The 20,729-nt window shown below is 45.4% G+C and overlaps 1 protein-coding gene across 4 annotated transcripts in view; it reads right to left on the bottom strand.

Moving 5' to 3' along the window:
• The window catches only part of MITF (melanocyte inducing transcription factor), a 105,065-nt gene extending 96,020 nt beyond the window's left edge, over positions 1-9,045 (bottom strand). For 2 of the 4 annotated variants that reach the window (XM_086755294.1, XM_086755298.1), the window contains exon 1: positions 8,699-9,044. In XM_086755294.1, coding sequence (XP_086611420.1) covers positions 8,699-8,802 — 104 coding nt within the window. In that variant the 5' untranslated portion in view covers positions 8,803-9,044. Of the gene's footprint in view, positions 1-8,698 lie in introns of all 4 variants that reach the window. The other 2 variants (XM_086755293.1, XM_086755299.1) reach the window with 2 other exon arrangements.
• Between the last annotated feature and the right edge of the window lie 11,684 nt (positions 9,046-20,729).

Raw genomic sequence — 20,729 nt, 5'->3', positions numbered from 1 at the left:
TTTATCTGACAGTTTGGAAAGTTTGTTCCTATCTTCTTACCCTGAAACAGTTCCCAGCTGATTTAGCTCCATCCCAAGTTTTCTACCTGGCTTTCTTCTCCAGAAAGAATCACAGTAATTCCTATTTTCTTTATGTGTTTACATATTACAACAGGATGGCTGGCAGTAAGATTAGTAACAGTCATTCATCGTTCCTGTCTCCATTCGCTGAAGCATTGTTCATTTGGGACATTCCAGTTATTCCTACTTCTTGTTACTGTTCTCTGGTCTCCAGATCCCAACACCCCTGCCCTACTAGGTTTCTACCATTCACACAGCAGTTTGTTTTGTCACATACTGTGAAGACAAGAAACAGTGTCTCAGCATCCGAGGGTTACAGACAAGCTTTGACAGTACAGAATCTGTTACTGGTGTGATGCTTTAAACACATTAAACTTGGCCAGCTTCCAGTGCCCAAATATATCAAAGCTGATCAACATCTTTCCAGGTACCCAAAACGCCAATTTTCACCATATAAAGTCCTTTTCTCTCAGAATTCATTATAAATAAATCCTTTAATGTAACAGTAGGTCAAACCACGCACGCAATCCTTGCACGTAGACAGACGAAGCTTGCCTCTGGAGGTTTGAACAGATACAGACCTCCTTCCTGCTCCCTGCAACTTCAGTGGTCTCTTCACACGCAGTCTCACAAGATGCTCTGAGAACACCAGACACCCCAGCACGCTCCACTCAGCCACTCCAGCCTCAGCAGCCGTTCAGGTAGTTTTACGCCCATTTTGTGTCAAAAAAAAAAGCAGCAGAAACAGAGGCGCAACGTACCTGTGAAACTAGATCACCATTTTTGGGGGAGCATCTAAAAAGCAGAAATCCAGTTCTTCCCAGAAATGGGAAATGTCGCATCGTCTCAGATGTGAATGTTTCCCTTAGTTGAAATGTCCCTATGAAATACTGACTGCAGGATCGATCTCCAGCCGCCTGACACTGTACCTGTGCTACTCTTCTGGAGTAAGAGGAAAAAGGTCTGAAAAAGAGGTACTTGTTTGTTCTTGATGCTCATTTCTCCAAGTAATACAGAATTCGTAAACGCTACATCTGCAAATGTATGTCTGCCTACATGGTAAAGGAATAATCTTCATGGGAACTGATTTAAAAAAAAAACTTGTTTACTGTTAGAGGGTGTTAATTACAACATTAAAATACTAGCCCGAACCCTACATTAAACTTGCATTCTGTTTTACATAGCAGCATACGTAACAATCATCACAGCAAGCAGCTCTGTTGGCTCATACTGGAAGAAGTAATTATATATCACAGCAACACATTTTTGCCCTTCAACCTGCCAGTCCAGTCCACACAGCAGCTGCGAGCAGCAGGTCAGGGCTGGGGGGAGCCTACAGAGGGTTTCTACATAATCACTTACCACCAAAGGAAAAAAAAAAAAAAAGCTATAAACCACCACAGCCTGGCTTGCATGCTTGGCAGAAAGCTGCTAACACAAACAGTACAGCAGCCCTTGCAGCAGAGATGTTACCAGAAAAAATGAGCTCAATCTAAAGGCACTGTTATATTAGTGGTTAAAGTACTAGCTAGCAGTTGCGTTGCAAGCCTTCTTTATTAATTTTCACACTTTCTGTACTTGTACCAGTATACCTACATCATCCTCTCTCACTTGGACACTACTATGCCCTCTCTGAAACACTTATTTTCACGTAGAGCCCACAGACAATGAATAGGGCCTATGCAAATCACAAGCTGAAATTCTGGCCAAAGATACTGGGACAGGGCCCTTGCAAAAGGGACCCCAAAATTGCTAGTGCCCATCCACAGCAAGCAGACGCTTGGCCGTGTCTAACACTGCAAACTGCATGTAACCTCAGAGATGGGCTGGAGAACAGCCTGATCTGTGTCAGCCTTTGGTTCCAGTGAACGTAAATATTTCAGTCTTGATACTCAAAGCAGCATCAGCTTTTTTACAGCTTCTGCAGATGAAGCAGTACCATTGTTATATTATGAATATGCAACAATATTTCTTTTCCTGGGCTCTTTTTGCCCAGCATGAAATGAAGTGTAAAACTACACGCAAGCCAATAATTGTCCTGTTACTGTTTAGCTGCTAGGATTATTAAAAAAAAATAATAATAATAATCACAGTTCAGTATAATATGATCGTGATGCAATAGTTAACTGTCCAGCAAAATCTGCCATGCCATACTGCTTAATCATGTTGTCTTTGTTCCAGCAAAAATGATATTAAAAGACAGTGAATTTTACAGAACAAAAATGTTAAAACCAATGTATTTCGAAAACTTTCTGAGTTCAAAATAGAACGAGACAGACAATAACAGCCAAGAGCCTGACCAGCTTAAAGGAAGTTGGATTCTCATTTCGTTCTCAATACTGGAACAGCAGATCGTTCTCAGAAGACAATTAACAGCCAACACACAATTTCAATTTTTACCAGAAAAGTAAACAGAAAATTACTTCTTCTGTTTCATTTTCAAAGTCTTAAAGTGCATTGCTTTGGAAAACAAACCTAGGAATAGGAGGACAGCATACTAAGCATTGGAACACGTTTCTCCTCTACCCTCTTTTTAACCAGCTGTACAGATTACTTCCCATTAAACTTTTAACCACAGAACGTGGTGAGAGGCTAAATTTGTTTATAAAATAACACATCTGCAAGTCTCTTCTGCTCTTGTTTCCCAGTCTTCTTCTAGATCCTGACCAAACCCTACAGCAGGAGTTACTTACGCTGCCTACCACCACGGACATCCGATACATCACCCTAAGTGCCAAATAAAAACACGCACAGTGCAGAATACGCTCCGCAATGACTTGTTAATGACAACTTGTAGGTTCAGAGCAGCCCCAAAAATTCTAGTCCAGAGGCTTCTAAAATTACCTCCACTACACGTGGGGAAACAAGCAGTACCAGGGGCACCCCAGTTACCAGTCAGCAGGGCTGCATCGGTTTATTTTCAGTCACTTAAAAGGCAGAAGAGTATACTGATCCAAACTATCACCTGGATTCTGTAAATCGATAGCAGCCAGCTAGGGAAGCTTCCTGCTCACCAGAAAGGTATGGATTTATTTCATGCTGAGTGCATATGTACTTCCACACAACTAATAGAGCCAGCAGTCCGAGAAATAAAAAGAACCACGTGTGCATGCTAAAAGGTGCACAGTCAGTGCAGTCCGCTCAGCCTCAAAATATCTGTGCTCCCTCTGATCAGCTTGGCAGCGAAACAAAACCCTCCCAAGGAAAGCAGGCTAGGGAAGCAAAAAGGTGACGTTCAATAGTTCGTATCAAAGCAAATGCTGAACTGAATTTCACGGGCTATTTCTGTTTCCTTCCTAAATAGCAAAGGCCTACTGCAAATAACAGAGCAAGAGTTTCACAGAAGAGAAAAGGTCAACCAGGATCTCTCGCCATGAAAAACGCTCTGCTACAGACAGGGTGCAGCACCAGCTCCCAGCATAAAGAAATATAAAGAAATACCGCTTATTGTCTCCACATGTTTAAACAATAGACACTCCAATTGCAGCCTTTCCTTTTGAGATTGTTTTCAAAAATAAAAGAGTACAAAAAGATGTGGCAAGGGTTTCCTTCCCAGTGAAGCGAATTTGAGGTGCAGAATAAACATGGGATTATTGACTCACTCACTGAAATGTTACCGGAGAGATTTCAAAGAGACGTACTTTTGGCTTTGCTCAACCCCCACTGATGTCGGTTAAGACTTTTACCATTGACTTCAGTCAGTGCTAGCCTACATATCACTTTAAACTCAGCTATTATTACCTTTTAGTTTAAAATACATAGCGTTCCTCTGTAACAGACGGAAAAATATTTCAGGAACTTTTAAAAATCTGTTCCTCCAAGATACATTTTTATTTTTTTTTAAACACATCGAGACGTGGTTCCTGGATGCAAGCCCATGTGACCTGTTCTAAATAAAGGATATTTTCCACTTCTTGCACAACTGGAACAGATATAAGCAGTAGCTTGAACAAACTGCATTGCAGAACCCAACCAGAATATAAAACACTTGAATAAAGATCCATAAATAGCAGTAATACGAAAAGACTACCTCCAATAAGGCACAAACTCAATGTTGAGAAGCCTAATGCAATCAAGTTCAAATTTAATCATGCTGCAAAGTTCATTTACAAAATTAAATTTGATCAGCTGCAGACTAAGACACTTTAGAAAAGTCTTCTTTGGCTCCAGAGTAAGTACGCAGTGAAAAAACGTGCACCTCTCTTTGGTAAAATCAGTATTTCCTCAACAAACACTGTGTATTAAAAGGGAATTTTTTACTAAATCCAGACTTCAGTGTTTAGCACAGCACCAGAAGAAAAAAAAAAAAAAAAAAAAAAAAAAAGAGTTCTTCACAGAGTATCCTACTTGGATAGAGATGGAGTTCTAGCTGATATAAGTAAAATATTGAAGGCTTACATTAAAAAAAAAAAAAAAAAAAGAAACAATCCTATTCGTACACCAGGAATGAGGAGAATTTTATGAAAACAAAACTACTTTAGTAATGACAAACTCTACATCTCAATGTTATTGCTCATAAAGTAAGAATAAGCTTCCTAAAAAACTATCGTGCAATTTAAAAGCATTTCCTAGTATTTTTTTCTACTAAAAATACTTCAGTAACTGGATCATTCAGGTGCTTTTTGACCAGTCTGAAAATAAGTAAGCTGGGAAAGGACAACAGAAAACAGCATAAATAGCAGTAATTTACCTGGAAGTACATGGTTTTATTACAAGCAAGGCAGTCAATTACAAAAACTGACAATAATTTGCTGGCACTTGCTAGGTCACACACGCCATCCAAACGGATAGACATAACAGAGAAACAATAAACTGAGAAAAGCAACCGAATATAGAAATTTTTTTTGCTGCATTTGGCACATCTTGGTACATACTGCCCTGCGCAGACTGTAAAGTCTTTACTTCCAAATACCAGTTCGATATCCAAAACATTGCTTTAGTAAGTCAAATCATTTAAAGAATCCACATTAGGAGTGGAACAGACTTAAGCCTACAGTGCCCTGATGACTGCATGCCAACACGTCAGGATCTGTGTTTTCTTTTGGTAATCACTGATTATTTTCTTCAACTGATTGCTTGAAAATAAAACTGTTGACTTCACTGTGCACTGCTTGTATCAGACAAGAAATCCTATTTACTTGTTCATTACACAAACACATACATATTGAAGCATATGTACTTATAAATTAAAACTATTACCCTTCAGGAATATAGCAGGAGAGGAATAAAGTATGAATGTGAGGAAAAAAAAAAAAAAAATTAAAAATCATTGTCTTACTGGCCAGCCATACAGCCCAGTTTCCTCCCACAGTGAAAAGTGACTCTGGAGAAACCAAAGCGACTGAAACATCTTCTCAGTTTTCAAAGACATTCAACCACAGCAAATTCCAGAGAACCCTTAAATGCATCTAGCACTTCGCACAAGAAGCTGACTTCTCCTGAGTCTGAGGGGCTTAGGAAATATGGTTGGAACTGATGTATCTCAGCCCCATGTGTTCTCTCCATCCCTTGTGATTAAAGCTTTTTGCTGGGCTTACATTTTTCCTTGGCCTTTAACACTCAACTGTGGCTTGGCCTAAGTTAGTACAGTATTTACAGCAAAAAGCTTTTGTTACTGGACCCCTCGCGGCTTTGGATTGCGGACTTGAATTATGAAATATGGATGGAGTAACTGTGAGGGCACACTGAAGAGGAGAAATCTTTAACTGGATATCATATATTGGAAAACAAGCAATCTGGGAGGAAGCAAATAGGAGAGTTTTACCGAGTGAAGGACAGCAATATCGGCAGGGCTGAGTTAAACCAGGCCACAAAGAAAGTTTTTTCTTGGTTCAGAGTACTGACGTGCTTACATATTTCTGAGCTGGATGGCTTTTTCTATGCACTCAAAATTTCAGCTGCTATGAGTAAGCCAAGGATGCTTCTCACCTCTTAGAGTTAAAAAAGATCAGAGAAAGCCCTGAATGTTGCTAGGAAATCAGTAGTTCTCACCAGGGAACAGTGTAGCTTGCTATTTAGACTAATCTCCTAACACCAGCTATTGCCTCTGGTTTGCCTGCTCCCCAGACACCTTTCCAGAGCAAGGCTGCGGAGAAGATGGTAAGAAAGCAACTCCCACGGCCGCGGTCCCATGGCTACACCACCACTGACTGCTGTGCAATTACTCCCGATTTACATCCACAAGAGAAAGCAGCAGGGTGATGCCGATACCCTTGATAATCATCAGTCAGACTGGTTTCAGGCCTGAGCAAAGCTGAAGGACTGCAGAAGTCCTCCTAGATTACGATCTGTACATCATGAAGCAAACAGGTTTGTGAGCAACTTTTGCCTCCTGTTATCAAGTTTTATCAGCCTGGCTCCAGGGACAGATTTATAGGGACCCGGCAGGGGCTCCTGACTCCTTTGCTTCTTCATCTCCTACAAGACCAGGAAGACAACTGTGACTCTACCTCGAGGTAAGAGCTGTACGTGAGCTGGGCAGACTTCACACAGAAGGTTAACATGTCAGTTTGCTATCTGCCAGAAAAACCATGGGTTGTTATTCCACCCTCGGGGCTCCTCCTTCTTGTAAGCATGGGTACGTGTGGAGGGACAGGGAGGCGGATTGGGGCAAGCTGGTCACTTCTACCCAACAAGCCCTCCTGGAAACATCAGAACAGATGTTGGCCTGAGGCACCACCAGAATGTCTGAATGATTCACCAGGAGGTCCCTTTATGCCCAAAGGGTAGGCAGTGCTGGCTCTGCAGGAGTACCAGGTGGGAACATACTGGGGCAATTCAGTCTAGGGAAGTTTGAAGCGACAAAATTTAAAAGATGGCCAAATATTCCAGTGCCTCATTACAGAGTATCTTTATTCACTTCCCCCTGAGAGAAGTTGTGATGGTTTAGCCAACAATGCAGGGATGCATTGAGGTCCCACAGTATCAAGTCACAGGAATTAACAGCAGTTGGAACATCTGTGCAAGGTCAAATGCAGAGCTGGTATCTAAGCTCCATGCCCACACCATCTGAAGGCACAGACAAACTGCTGACTACAAAGTGGACAACCATAAAGGAACAACAACTGCATACGAGTTAGAACCCATGGCTGGTGCAAAAACAGCTATTAAACAAGACTGCAGGGCATCAGTGCTCCCCGATCTATCCCGCGACTGCTGCGCTTCACTGGTGATCTGGGCACTGAAGCCAAAGGCCTGTGGGTCTCCCGGCCACCTCCATCACAGCTGGAACCCACCACTGCTGATGAACCCATCTTCTCTGCACCACCCTCTCTCCACACATTAGCCTGGCTCCCAGCTAATTACCTGGATAACAGCAACTTCCCCACACAACCTTGGAGGGCAGAGGAGTTCTGGCAACTTTGGTTAGCTTAGCTGGCGTGCCAGGCTGTCAAAGGTTGCACATGCCCACCGCTACATGCACCATTTCTCAGCAATACCAAATGTTCAACGCGAGACAGGGCTGCCGTGAAGACAGGCTGCAAGAGGCAGCCCCAGATTTGCCAGTCCTTGCAACAGCAACAGAATTTTTAACATCTTTTACTACAAGACCTTCAATGTTTCTTAAACGTTCAGAGCATGATGAAAAATTCATTTATTTACTTTGAAGTCTGTCTGACAGGCAGTGTAAACCTAAGCTTATTCTAACACTTTTTTTTTAATACTATTTACCTTCCCATTCATTTTTAAAATGCATGCGCAGATGTACGAAGAGCACTGTTCAAAACTAAAGCCCATGAATATAAAGGCAGGCTAACAACAGACTTGATTGCAAATAAGATACACTCGCAGCAATGACCTTACACTCAGCTGAGTACGGGTTAGGAGAGAGTTGTGATAAAATGGAAGGTGTGTTACCGCCAGAGTACTCTGAATGAAAACGCAGAGGAGGGAGAAACGTGCCATCGCTGACAAGGGGGATGCTGAAGGCGCGGGAGAGCATTTGCTTTCTTTTGCCGGTGCTAGGACAGAGAGCACATCCCCAAGGGAGAGAAACACGCACGCCGCCTTATTCCCCTTCACAGACCACATCTACGCGACGCAGACGCTCCAGATAAGAATAAAGGGTCTGTCTCAGGGGGAAAAATACTTCAGGAAGAAAGTGACGTTCCTAGGCAAAACTTTCCAGTCCCCGAGCAACGGCAAGTAACAAACCTGCTCTCAAAGTCCAAAAAAAAAAGAAAAAAAAAGAAAAACACCCCAAAAACCACCTCACATGCCACAAGACCTTGCGACACCTTCGCAGTTTTGCGCTGACCCCACCCGGGCCCCACACCTGCCGTGGGGGGTGGACACGGACACGGGCCCGAGCCGCGGCGGCGACCACCGGGGCGAGACCAGCAGTGTCCCCAACCCCAGCAGAGGAGCCCACGGGCGGCGTGGGCTCCCCCGGCGTGACAGCGAGGCCCCGCACGGCCAACAATGCCCTTTACATAACGCCGGCCCGGCCCGCCCTCCCGCCCAACAACGCCGCTATTATGGCAGGCAGCGCTAAATGGCCGCCCCGCCGCGCAGGATGGGGCTGGGGGGGGGGGGACGGGGGGGGTGGTATTTCAGCCTTCGCCAAGGGCCCGCCGCAGCGCCGGGACCCGCAGCGCGGGGGGCAGCGCGTCCTCCGCGGGTTCGCCGCCCGTCCCACCTGCTCTTGAGGGGCTGGCTCTTCAGCTCGTAGTAGGTCTTGGGCTCCTCGTGGAACTCCTCGCCCACCTCGAAGTCCGGTACGATCCCCGACTCCGCCTGCATCGTCGCCTCCGCCACTGCTGCTGCCGCTACTGCCAGAGGGAGAGACGGGAGGTTACCGCCGCGCCGAGCCGAGCCCAGCCCAGCCCCGCCGCGCCGCCCGCTCCCGCACACAGACAGCGCCGCCGCCCGCCCCGCCTGGGACTTGTAGTCCGCCCCGGGGCCGGCCCGGCCGCCTCCGCCCGCTGCGCACTACAACTCCCGCCGGGCCGCGCCGCCCTGGGCCGGGCTGGGCTGCGCTACGCCAGAAAGGGCCGGGCCGGGCCGGGCCCGTCGCTCTCAGCCGGGAACACCGGGCCGTGCCCGCCACCTGCGCCCCCGCCCCGCCCCTGAGGATGACGTCACGAGGCTCTGACGACAGGCCAGAGGTGCCGCGCGTGACGTCACGCCTTGCCCTCAGCTGACAGGGGAGCGGAGGCCGCGGTCAGGCCCCGCCGGGAGAGGTGAGCGGCCTTTCGCCACAGCCCTGAAAAAGCCTGGCAAAGGGTCCTGCAAATGCAGCCGCGTCCTGGGCCGCATCCAAAGCGGCGAGGCGAACAGGTTGAGCACCTCTCCTCCCTCTCGTGAGACCCCCCCCTGCAGTCCCGCATCCAGCTCTGGAGCCCCCAACAGCAGAAGGACATGGGCCAGTTGGAGACAGTCCAGAGGAGACCACAAAGATGATCAGAGGGATGGAGCACCTCTCCTGTGAGGACAGGCTGAGAAGAGGAGGCTCCGGGGAGACCTTAGAGCAGCCTTCCAGTGCCTAAAGGGGGGTACAGGAAAGATGGGGAGAGACTCTTCAGCAGGGCCTGTTGTGATAGGACGAGGAGTAATGGTTTCAAAATAGAGAGAGGCAGATTCAGACTTGATATAAGGAAGACATTTTTTATTATGAGAGTGCTGAAACACTGGCCCAGCTTGCCCAGAGAGGTGGTGGATGCCCCATCCCTGGAAACATTCAAGGCCAGGTTGGACGAGGCTCTGAGCAACCTGATCTGGTTGGAGATGTCCCTGCTCCTTGCAGGGGGGTTGGACTGGATGGGCTTTAAAGGTCCCTTCCCACCCGAACCATTCTATGGCTCTGTGTAGTGGTAGATTATGAGTGTCCAGCAGCTCAACGACATTCCTGTGAAGCTTGGACGGGGCTTTGAGTGACCTGGTCAAGTGGAAGGTGTCCCTGCCTCCCTGCCCAGCACAGGGGGGTTGGAACTACATGATCTAGCACAAGAATTTGTAGCTGCAAGAGGCTTCCTTCAAACTTTATGTGCAGTTATAAATAGGCAAAAGCTCATAAACACTGCGAAGAAAGGTGCAATAAAATTAAACATTTGAGAACCTGCTAGGTTTCAATTATTTGCAGCAGAAAAAATTTAATGCCACCTTATCTTCCAGATTGTCTCCTGGCAGGATTAGGAAACTGAGAGCAGATAATTTGGGAACACTGAATTAGGAAGAGACTCTGCCACACTCCATCACACGCACAACAGGCGCCAGGTCCCAGGGAGAACAGAAGCAGGAGGGTGGATGGGAGGGTGGGCGAGGAGGTCTCAGAACAGGTGGATTTGGGCGGTGTCGGCGATCAGAGACGTCCTGTGCCTGCCTAGCCCCTGTGAATGATGGGGTTCGTCCCTCCTCAAGTTCAAAGACCCTGGAGATGGAGGGTCCCATTCTGGACTTGCTAAATGATCCTGGTTTTCCTTGCTTGTTTCTTTCAGTTTGGTGTTTTGGTGCTGCAGGGAGCTGGATTTCAGGAGCAGGGCTCTGCTCCTGTGCTCAAGAGGGGCTGTATGTCAGCGCTGACCATCAGGATGTTCCCATTTACAATCCAGAGGGCAAAAAACCTTCCTCAGCTCTGTCCTGTCTCCTTACCCGCTGAGACATTAGGATGACATGGACCTTCCAGTTCAGCAATGCTGTAGAAAATTTCATTCACAGCATTTCCCCAGAGCTTTCACCTTGCTAAATGAAGTCATAGCACAACTCAAAAGCGAAGGACATTTGAGGATGCTGTTGATAACTGATGCCAAGTATTTCTGGTGCCGTCGCATCACTCGCAGCTAAAATCATGCCACTCCTGTTGTATCAGTGCAGCACCACTCATCCCAGCAGACCTGGTAAGCCAGAGGAGAGGCTTTCCCACACGTCCTTTTCCTTGGTCACGGCTGCAGAAGCTGCTCAGCGCTGGACCAGGGTTTGCTCACACCTGGACAGGACCCCTGCTCATTTCAGGCAACGCGAGGTTTCATGAAATAAACGCAAGAATTTTAGCTTAGAAATTTAGGTCCCAGATTATCATGCAGCTGCCAAACTCCAAGCAATGACTTAATAGCAAGAGTAATTACTTTAATGAATCAGATAGAACAAATTGGATAAGGCCCTGAAGAATGTTCTTTTGAGCCCACATTGGCAGATGGCTGGGATAGCTCAGCAGAGCGGTAGGCTTGCTAACACTCTTTAGGCAAAAAAAAAGCAACCAACAAACAAACAACTAAAAACAACTCAGAAAAATCCGTCCCACTGCTAAGGTGCATTTACAGCCTGAGCCTCTGTGGGCTTGGGGGTGTCTCTGATGAGCTGTGTTTGCACGAGTGAAGAAATGCTACGTGATGGCTGCAAGGGAGTAAGCGGCAAGACTCATCTCTTTGTAATGACTTTGCTTCTATTTTTCCAGGTGTGAAAATGAGATATTCTCTCTGGCTGTTTGAAATGTATGGCTTACGAGCTTTCGGCTCTGTTTTAATTATAGCGCTGGTTCTAAAGAGCTCAGATCTAGTATGCAAGTATATTTCCTAGGCAGTGCCGCTCCCCTTGAGATACCGCAGCTTCAGTAGGGCCGGCGCGTACAGCTCACAGGGAAAGGGGAAGCTGGCTTTCTTTTCATCAGACCGTGAAGCTTTTACTTCTGTCTTACATCCTTCCACTGTGCAATGCAAAGTTTGTATTTGGTGTTCGGATAGGAGCAATTTCTCGGTACAGCTGGGCTAATAGGGACCTTCACACTTTTGCTGAGTCAAAAAAAAGCTTTCATCTATTCATAATAGATGTCATTTGTGTTTATAATGGTTTTTTTTAGAGTTTACCTTTCAGGGTGAAGGAACAATACTTCCACTGTGCATAAGCAGGATACTAGTATGCAAGCATGCCCCAAAACAAACATGATGCTTAAAGATGAATTATTATGCCAATATTGCAGTTAGATTGCCATCAAGAAAATTAAATTAAAACCAAAATACATATTAGGTGAAATTAAAGATGAAGTGACTATTTTGTTGACGCAGGGTTTAGATTTCTGTATAGTTATTCTATGAAGCTAGATTTCTGTTGAGTGTTTTCCAGTCATGGATGTCAAACTGCTTTAGGGAGCAGAGCCAGAACGATTATCTCATTTAGCAAAGTGAACAACAAAACACAGAAAGATTATTTGTTAAACATCAAATCAGTGTCAGAACATGAACGTTAATCTAGTGTTTGCATTCTGGGCATAACCCTGCTAAGACTCTTACCAGGTAGGATTTCCGTAGCATTGTCACTTCACTAAGGGTGATGACCTAAGAGCACGTCCCAAACACTCCCTAGGAGGTAAAGTCAAGTTTCATTGTGGGTACAGCCACATAATCAGATTTAGAGATCACCAGAACACACAGCTTGGATTTCTATTGCCTGAAACTGGCCTTGCTTTCAAGAATCATTTCATACAAATCAAAGCCAGAATAAAACAAACAACTGCATCTTTATTGACAACTACAGGTCAGTTTGCTCTCTTGATGATAGTATTTCATGTGCTCACATTTGGGTTTTTATTGTTCTTCCTTTTTTCAAATTGAACAAAATTTTCATGCCTTGTTAACTCTTCCTAGAGTAGCACATTAACATCTATCGATATAGGCAATACCTCTGTGACTCTTCTGTCTTGTTCTTCACCCAAACTAACATAACCCCCTCCAAAAGCCGTGAGCTCCTTTGGGCTCCCCAGCTCTGCTTAGGTCCCCAGTGCCGTGCAGACATCCTCTCTCTGGTCAGCATTGTTCAGTTATTTTTCCAACTGATGGGTCTGATATTGCCAACGCTGTTAAAATATGCATTCGGATTATTAGACTAATTCTCCTTTTCAGACTGGATTCTTATCAAGTCTGAGAAAGAAGCACAGGGGTTCAGGAGACTGAAGGTCTTTGGCCATGTAGTTCCTGAGGAGAAGGGCTTATCAGGAGACACAGCTCTTCCTCATTCTCAATCGACATTTCCTGTGATTTCAGCAACTATTTTCAAGATACTGTGGGGTGCACAATTTAACGTTGGGCAGAGCTGCTGTTTCCCCCTCCCCGCTATGATATTTGCAATTCCCTCATTTGTGGTATCTTCACTTATAATTTTCATTTCTTCTTCTGGCCTACAAGTACCAGTTAAAATGGTTCTCCCATCAGTAATGTTACACAAACCACAGTCTGGGCATCTGTAGTTGAAAACAGGGAGCAGCGACACAGATTGATATCTCTATAAACAGGCAAAAAAAAAAATTGACACTCGATTTAGCAGAGATCTCAGTTTGGAAGAATTTCCCCACACCAACTATTTGTGCATTCATTTGAAGGGTAAAGGAAGCACTCAATGCTGCTATTCAAAAAAAAATAGACAGACATGTGACTTAATTTTGAAGAAAGTTCCAAGACCTTTGCATTCATACTCTGTATTGTACACTGTGAAATTCAGGAAGAGAATGCAATTTACCCCTGCAGACTAAAAGACAAGATATTAACGCTACAAGGTAGAAGGCTTGTTTAAAAGAAAGGTGGCATTCAAGCGAGAGCTTCCAGCACAGTCTCATAGGAACACCTCTGTGCCATTTCTTTGCCCTGCCAGCTGCACATACAGCCAGTTAAAATCTCCCACCCATAATATCTCATCTAAATTCTTTCACTCTCCCAGGTCAGATGTAGCAGAGACCACCCTCTCTGCCAACGCTCTTTGTCATTCTGCCTCACTCCTTGTCCCAGTTTCTTATTTCCAGCCACATCTTCTTCTTTGCAGACCCCCAATCTATCACCCATTCTCCTTCCCTCCCCAGCTGCTATACCATCCCTTTGCTCACACAAGGTTTGTTCCCCCTGTTTCAGTGATACCCTCATACATTTATTCAGGATTTAATCATAGTTTCTGCCTACCCTGAGTGCCATTTGAGCGTTGTGTCCCATAAGGTGCAGTTTTCACCCTTTCTGCTATCAAATCAAGGGGTTTCCTTCTGCCCGCTCCCTGCACCCAGGAAAATAAACCAAACAAGCATCTCTTAGCATAAGCTCCCTACACACAGCAGCTCACAAGTCTAACGGTGGGGAGATCCTGCTCCCATTTAGGATGGAAAAGGTCTGAGAGGGATGAAACCTGTGGTGATTTAACTCGGCAGGCAGCTGAACACCACACAGCCGTTCGCTCACTCCCCCACTGCAGTGGGATGGAGAGGAAAATTGGAAAAAAGGTCATACTTGTGGGTTGAGATAAAGACAGCTTAATAGGACTGAAAAGGAAGGGAAAATAACAATAATAAGAATAGAATGTACAAAACAAGTGATGCACAATGCAACTGCTCACCGCCCACTGACTGATGCTCAGCCCATCCTCAAGCAGTGGTCACCATCTCCCAGCCAATTCTCCCCAGTTTATATGTTCATCATGACACCCTACGGCATGGAATATCCCTCTGGCCAGTTTGGGTCAGCTGTCCTGGCTGTGCCCCCTCCAAGCCTCTTGTGCACCTCCAGCCTCCTCACTGGCAGGGCATGAGAAGCTGAAGAGTCCTTGACTTAATGTAAGCACCACTCAGCAACAGCTAGAACATCAGTGTGTTACCAAATCATTCTCATCCTAAATCCAAAACACAGCACTGTACCAGCTACTAGGAGGAAAATTAACTCTATCCCAGCTGAAACCTGGACACCCATGGAAATTTAACAGCTGCTCTGCTGTGTGTATACCAGTTACGGTTTTTCAAACAGTTGAGCCAGATTGTCACAAGAGCAGCACATGGCGTATCTCTGACATACACGAAAACCAGCAGCCACCTACGGTGAGATAATTCCCCCAGGCTTTGTCAGTTCGCATGCAGGGCTTTGCTAGACAGCCAGCGGCAGCCAGATGTTTTGAGAGGGAATCCAGAAGTACTGTTCTGAGGGAGAAGAGCAGGCCAGCCACCCCACGTCTTGGCAGGACAGCCTTGCTCTCCACAGCCTGCCCTACACAAGATGCTGTTGCCAGCTGTGATAATTTCACTGCGAGGTTTGCATCTTCTTCTCTTAGAAAAACTTTTGAGCTCTCAGATTGAAAATGGGCCCTCTTGTTATGTGAATACTCCAGGGAAAATAAGCAGAATTCATATTTTAAAATATAGTTTCTAAGACTGTATCATCGGTTTGGAACAAAGTCTGAAACCCTGTCAGTCCCAGGGTGGTTTTATCAGCAGAATTAAAGGTGATTAATTCTGCAGCTGGGGCTCCTGAATGGATTGTGTTGCTGTAATGAATCATCCATTAATTCCTAGTCCTCCCTTTCTTCATCTCTGCTGTATTTGGATAGGTCATGGAAGAATTCAAGGGGGAACTGGGCAATCTCTGTTGTTCAATATCCTTATTTTGATTTTCACATGTTCCGCTTTCCAGACGCTAACTCATGACACTGGTTAGCAACAGCAACAGTGGCGCAAACAGAGGCTGCAAGAGCAATGTCATTCTGACTTGGCTTTAGGAAAAAAAAAAAAGAGCCTAGGCTGGGGATTAAGTCATTCTCTTTGGTTCTTCAGCAGAAGAATAGCTTTTGTGACTTCTACATTAGAGACCCTTGGTTCTCAAGGTGGATGTTCCTAGATCCAAATAGAGGGTGTCAGGGGTTACAACTGCCTCTGCAGGGAAAAAATGGTCAGTTTTCCCTGGTCTGGGCAGGTATTCAGGCAAGGGGTTTGCAGGATGGAGAAGAGATGCCTGAGGACTCTCACCTTCAGTCCATCACCTGGAGAGGAGGATCTGACAGGCTCTAAACTGGGCTGCCGGCCAGTAACACCCGGTCACCCTTGGATACAATGGTCCGTTTTCAAGCCAAGAGGTAGGCAGTTGGCCTTTTCTTTAAGTGAAAGCTGAGGGTCTCCAGAGCTAACATGAGCTAAGAACTACCACCTTGAGAAAGACAAATCCAAGGCCAAGAACAAGGTCAGAAGAGCTGGCAGCAGGCTGCATGGGATCAGCTCCTTCCAAGGACGAGAGGGTTATTCTCCCATTAGGAAATAATTTGGATTTTGCTTCTCAAAGGCCACTGCAAGAAGGCGTGGAGACTCGTTTGAGCTCTGCGGGGCTTTGCAGGCTCTCTGGGAGAGGGAAAGGCAGCAGCAGAAGCAGCCAGAGCTGGACCCCAGGAGGTATCACCAGCTGGCATCGGACACAGCCACCGCCGGCCTGGGAACAACCAATTGAAACTCAGTAAAAGTCCATGGAATAAAGTTTGTGAGGGCAATCTCATTTGGCTAGCATGGCTTTGCAAATCCAGTTAATTAAACTGGTGCAAAGGCCAAAGCAGACGCAGATAAATCAGGTTAAACTCTCACTTACGGCGATTTAATGTAATTCGGTACAGTATCAGTGCTAGTTAAACTGATTATGGAGTTAACTGGTTTAAATACATTTGCCCTAAGCACTGGGGCTGGTTTAACTAGACTGCTTTAAAATCAAAAGCCAACTGTAAACCTCTACCAATTTTTCCCTGTTGAATTTAAACCAGTACAACCTGTAGAGACAAGTCGGAAACTGCTTTTAACAAGGAGCAAAGTGCATGGAGAGCAGAGGACTTGGCCCAGCAGCGCTGGTCTCCGACACCTTATTCACAGCTTTCCTGAGAAGCTGTGTCATCTTCACGTCAACAACACTTCGGTCTAAATTTGTTTCCTGAAAATTCTGTTATAAAAGGTGAGACCGAAATCACAGCCCATTTTTCAAGATACGTATAATCTCATCAGTTTAGAAGGAAGGTGTTTGTTTTCTTGCCCACTGTCCAATAATAGTTTTGAATGGAAAAAGCACAGATTTTTTTTTCAGTGAAAACTTTCTCAAACTTTCTATTTTGATACAGTCCCATGAATGCTTCTTATGCATCATCTGTCTTTTGAAATAGATTTCATTACAAGTGCTAGTTGAAGAGAACAAGGCTTTTTTTTTTCATTAGAAATACGAACATTTGTAGCCAGTAGTCACAATGAGCTCAAACACTAAGCCCCTCATATTTCTGCTTTACATCAGGCCTTTACACACACATCATGAAACACAAACCTTCCCCAAATGTCTTAAAATACTCACCCACCTGAAATCAGAATCCAATATTAAATATTATTCTATTAAATATTAAAATATTCCCCAAGTGAAGTCAGAATCCCTTTGGTTTTCCTCATCTGCAGTATTTCTACTGCGGTTCATTTCTGTGTCACCACCTAAAGAGTCTGTCCTCTAACAAAAACTGAGCAGAAAGTCAGGAATCCAAAGCAAAAAAATCCAAAACTCTTTAGTACATAAAGCCTGCTGAGGCTTGTGGGGTTTTTAAAGCAGAGGAATTAAAGGATAAGGGCCAATTTGCTGAATTTTTATATTATCTTTCACACTTTTGGATGGGCATAAAGGATGCCCTCAGCTAGCAAAACAGTGTGGCAAGTATTTTAAAGTCCACATTATACAGAGATAATTGGTAGCATCAAGGGCCAAAACTATGTATAGTAGAGATCAAAACTGCCCATACAAATGGAAAGGATTCCCAAAACTCTTCTTGAGTGATCATTAAAATGCTTTACACATAATGTGTGCCTACCTCAGAAATGCCACAGGGATTTAATACTTTTTTTCCCCCTCCTTTCTCTCAGCAGGCTGCCATTTGATCAGAACAGGCAACCTAAGTCTGCATCATTGCCTCCATTTACCTGGAAAGGATAATTTGCCAGAAGATTTTTTTTCTTTAAAGGCAAGAGGCTTTGTTTAAAAAAAAAAATATTAAAGGCCTGATAATTCAGCCTGACATGCTAAACCTGGATCTGTCGGACCCATTGCCTACTTGTGACGGAAGGTGCCTGATTCATCAGCCATGAAGAAAGGATGCCCCTTCCCTCAGCATAAATCCAGGGATGAGTTTTAATGTTTACCACAAATATGTGCATCCAAGAAGCAGAAAATGAGGCAATTTGCCCAGTAATATGCCTTGGTATCGTTGCCCCTCTATTTGCATCCCTCCATCAGCTCTTACTCTGCACTTGTTTTTGTTCGGTATTCATCCAGCACTTCTTCCTCTCAGTTTTGGCCTGTGAAGAGGCAGAGCACAACGCTCACATCTGCTCTCACCTGCATCTTCTCTGGTCACCCAACTAACACTAGGGCACCCAAATGTGGGAGCACTGTTTAACTGCTTGGTCGCCCTACGTGCTCCTTTGGCAAAGGTCCTTTTGACTGCGAGACCACAAAGCGAATGACTGGCATCAGCTTTGAAACCCTGGGAGAACATCAGCGTACACAAATCATGTAGCCATGGCCCATGGGCCAGCCATGCGCAGTGCAACGAGCCCAACAATAGAGCTTGAACCTGTACTGCTTGTTTTGGAGGGTTCGTCCTTTGGGAAGCACCCATACAAACACTACTTTCTGTGTTAGGAGAGTTGATAAAGAACAGCACAGCCTGGACCAAATTGTACACAGCTAAGCAACTTGTCTACATGAACAGACCCGTGGTTAACCTTCCACACCCTGCTAGATGATGTAGTGCATGAGAACAGGGTATTCAAACTCCTTCAGATGGCCTCAGTTATTTGGCACAGCAGCTTTCATGGAGATGGCTAAAGTGAGCTGTCTTCTCTCCAAGGAGCTAGTCAATAAGAAAGCCAGACCTGGAGCTCATGTTGTCTGCTTTCTCAGAAGTTAATGCCATTACTGTGGCAAAAAGGAATAAAAAGTACACTCTGTACTATTGTGGGAGAATGGAGAAAATACCCTCTAGTGATTTCCGTGGAAAGTCATTGCACAGCAAGCTTTAACCCAAAGTTATTTGCAACACAAAGGCTTTGCTCAGCAGCACGCTAAGTGCTTAGTAGGTGTTAGTCTGGAGCAGCCTAAGTTACCTGGTTGTATTACCTGCCCACGCTCACCTGGGCTGTCTTTGACAGAACCGGAGAGCATTTCTGTCAAGCTATGGACCTCTGTTTGCCTGTAGATGTCCAAGCAGGGCAGAGCAGCCACTGCTTCTTTGGCCCAAAACTATAAATGAGTATCAAGGAACTCAGTACTTTTCTCACACCCATGACTGCATCTAGCTAATTAGCCCTGATCATTGCCAAAACCTCTGTAAGTTTTTTATATTTCAATAAATCCAAAGAGGAGGCTACATGTTGTAGCTCACAGAGGTGTACATACCAGCAGGAGTTCCTACATCAGTTATGCCTGATCCTTATCAGGTGAGAGCTATTTCTGAAATCAATTGATCTGTTGGGAGCTGATAAAGCACATCTCACTTTATTTTCCCTAACAGTTGCTGGATTTACTGGGGCATGTATTGGGGGCTACAAGTACTGTAGGATCAGAGCTCAAGATGTGTGGAGGGCGTGAAGAAGATACTATCCAAGCCAAGGAACCCAAGTCTTGCATCTTATAAAGGGCTCAATCCTGCCCTATTCATGACAGGTGATCCCATTAATGCCTTATTCTTGGAAAATCATCTTCCTCCCCATGAAGCAGGGACAGTAACCAGGTGCCACATTCCTCACCCACAGCAAGTGCAAAAGGGGCTGCCTCCAGCTGCCGTGATGTCCTGAGAGATAACCAAGTGTGTGGTTGAGGCTGACTCTCCTAAAGCCCTGCAGAGCAATGCACACAAGGTCAATTAGCACCTATGGCCCTAAGTTGTCTCAGACAGAAAATAAAAATACATTATTTATAATCTCTATATATTATTAGCAGAAGCAGCAAAAGGTGCAGTCACTCACACTTCCCTGTATCCTAAGTATTCCCAAAGCTTTCCTTGATGTTCGCAAGTCTATTAATAAAGCATTGCAAGCAATCATAACTGTTCCACCAGCCTGGGAGGGGGAGTATTGGTGACATCGTGTTCCAGCTGAAAGTCATGTAAAATCCTCTGTACCTTCTTTTGAAAGACGTCAGCATCATCAGCAAATGTAAATACACAATCACAGCACCTTGTAATTAGTGGGAAGTCGCAGGCATCGTTAGCGCTGCAGATCCTCCTCCACTAGCAGTGAGTGAGCAGGATCCGTGTCCGGCTCTGGGTATTATCAGTAAAATTCAGCAACACATCCAAATGCAAAGAAAAATACTTCACCACATGCTGACCTTCACAGGTCTGCTGCACTCTCTTGGTTTCCGTTGCGTGGACCGAAGCCGGCTCGGCCCTCAGCTCCCTCTGCGACGGAGAGGGCTCTGCCGCGGGTTTCGGCGGCAGGGTTGGCCCTTTGCTGGCTGCCAGACACATTTGAAACCCCGCTCCGGCACTCTGGGGAGATGCTGTCTGAGCTCATTGCAGAGCATTAGTACTGGAAAGATCCTGAAGGCCTCATTAAGAAATAGTTTTGTTCTTGAGTCTCTGTCTTGTTTTTTAAAGCACTCGGGAGAGAACAGAACGACCACATTTCCTCTTTACACTCAATTTTCTGGTCGGGGGGCCTGAAGCAGCTGCTGCCAGATGTTGCCCTGTTTTCATACAATCCATGTGACACAGGCATCAATGCCAGCAGCGGCCATTGCCTGTGATGTCAACACACACAGCAGCCAGGAAAAAGTTCCACGGCTAGCTAACCGGGGCGTACATGAAGATCATATATTTTAGTTACGGTATTTTGGTGGGATTTCTAAACAGCTCAAGCCGCCCATCTTGCTCAAACCACCAAACATGAAGCTGCCTCTGCTCAGCATCACACCACCCCCGTGCCTGTT

Source organism: Chlamydotis macqueenii, chromosome 10 (assembly GCF_036417535.1).
Source record: "Chlamydotis macqueenii isolate bChlMac1 chromosome 10, bChlMac1.mat, whole genome shotgun sequence".
NCBI classification, from domain to species: Eukaryota; Metazoa; Chordata; class Aves; order Otidiformes; family Otididae; genus Chlamydotis; species Chlamydotis macqueenii.
This window is presented reverse-complemented; position numbering and strand designations above follow the sequence as displayed.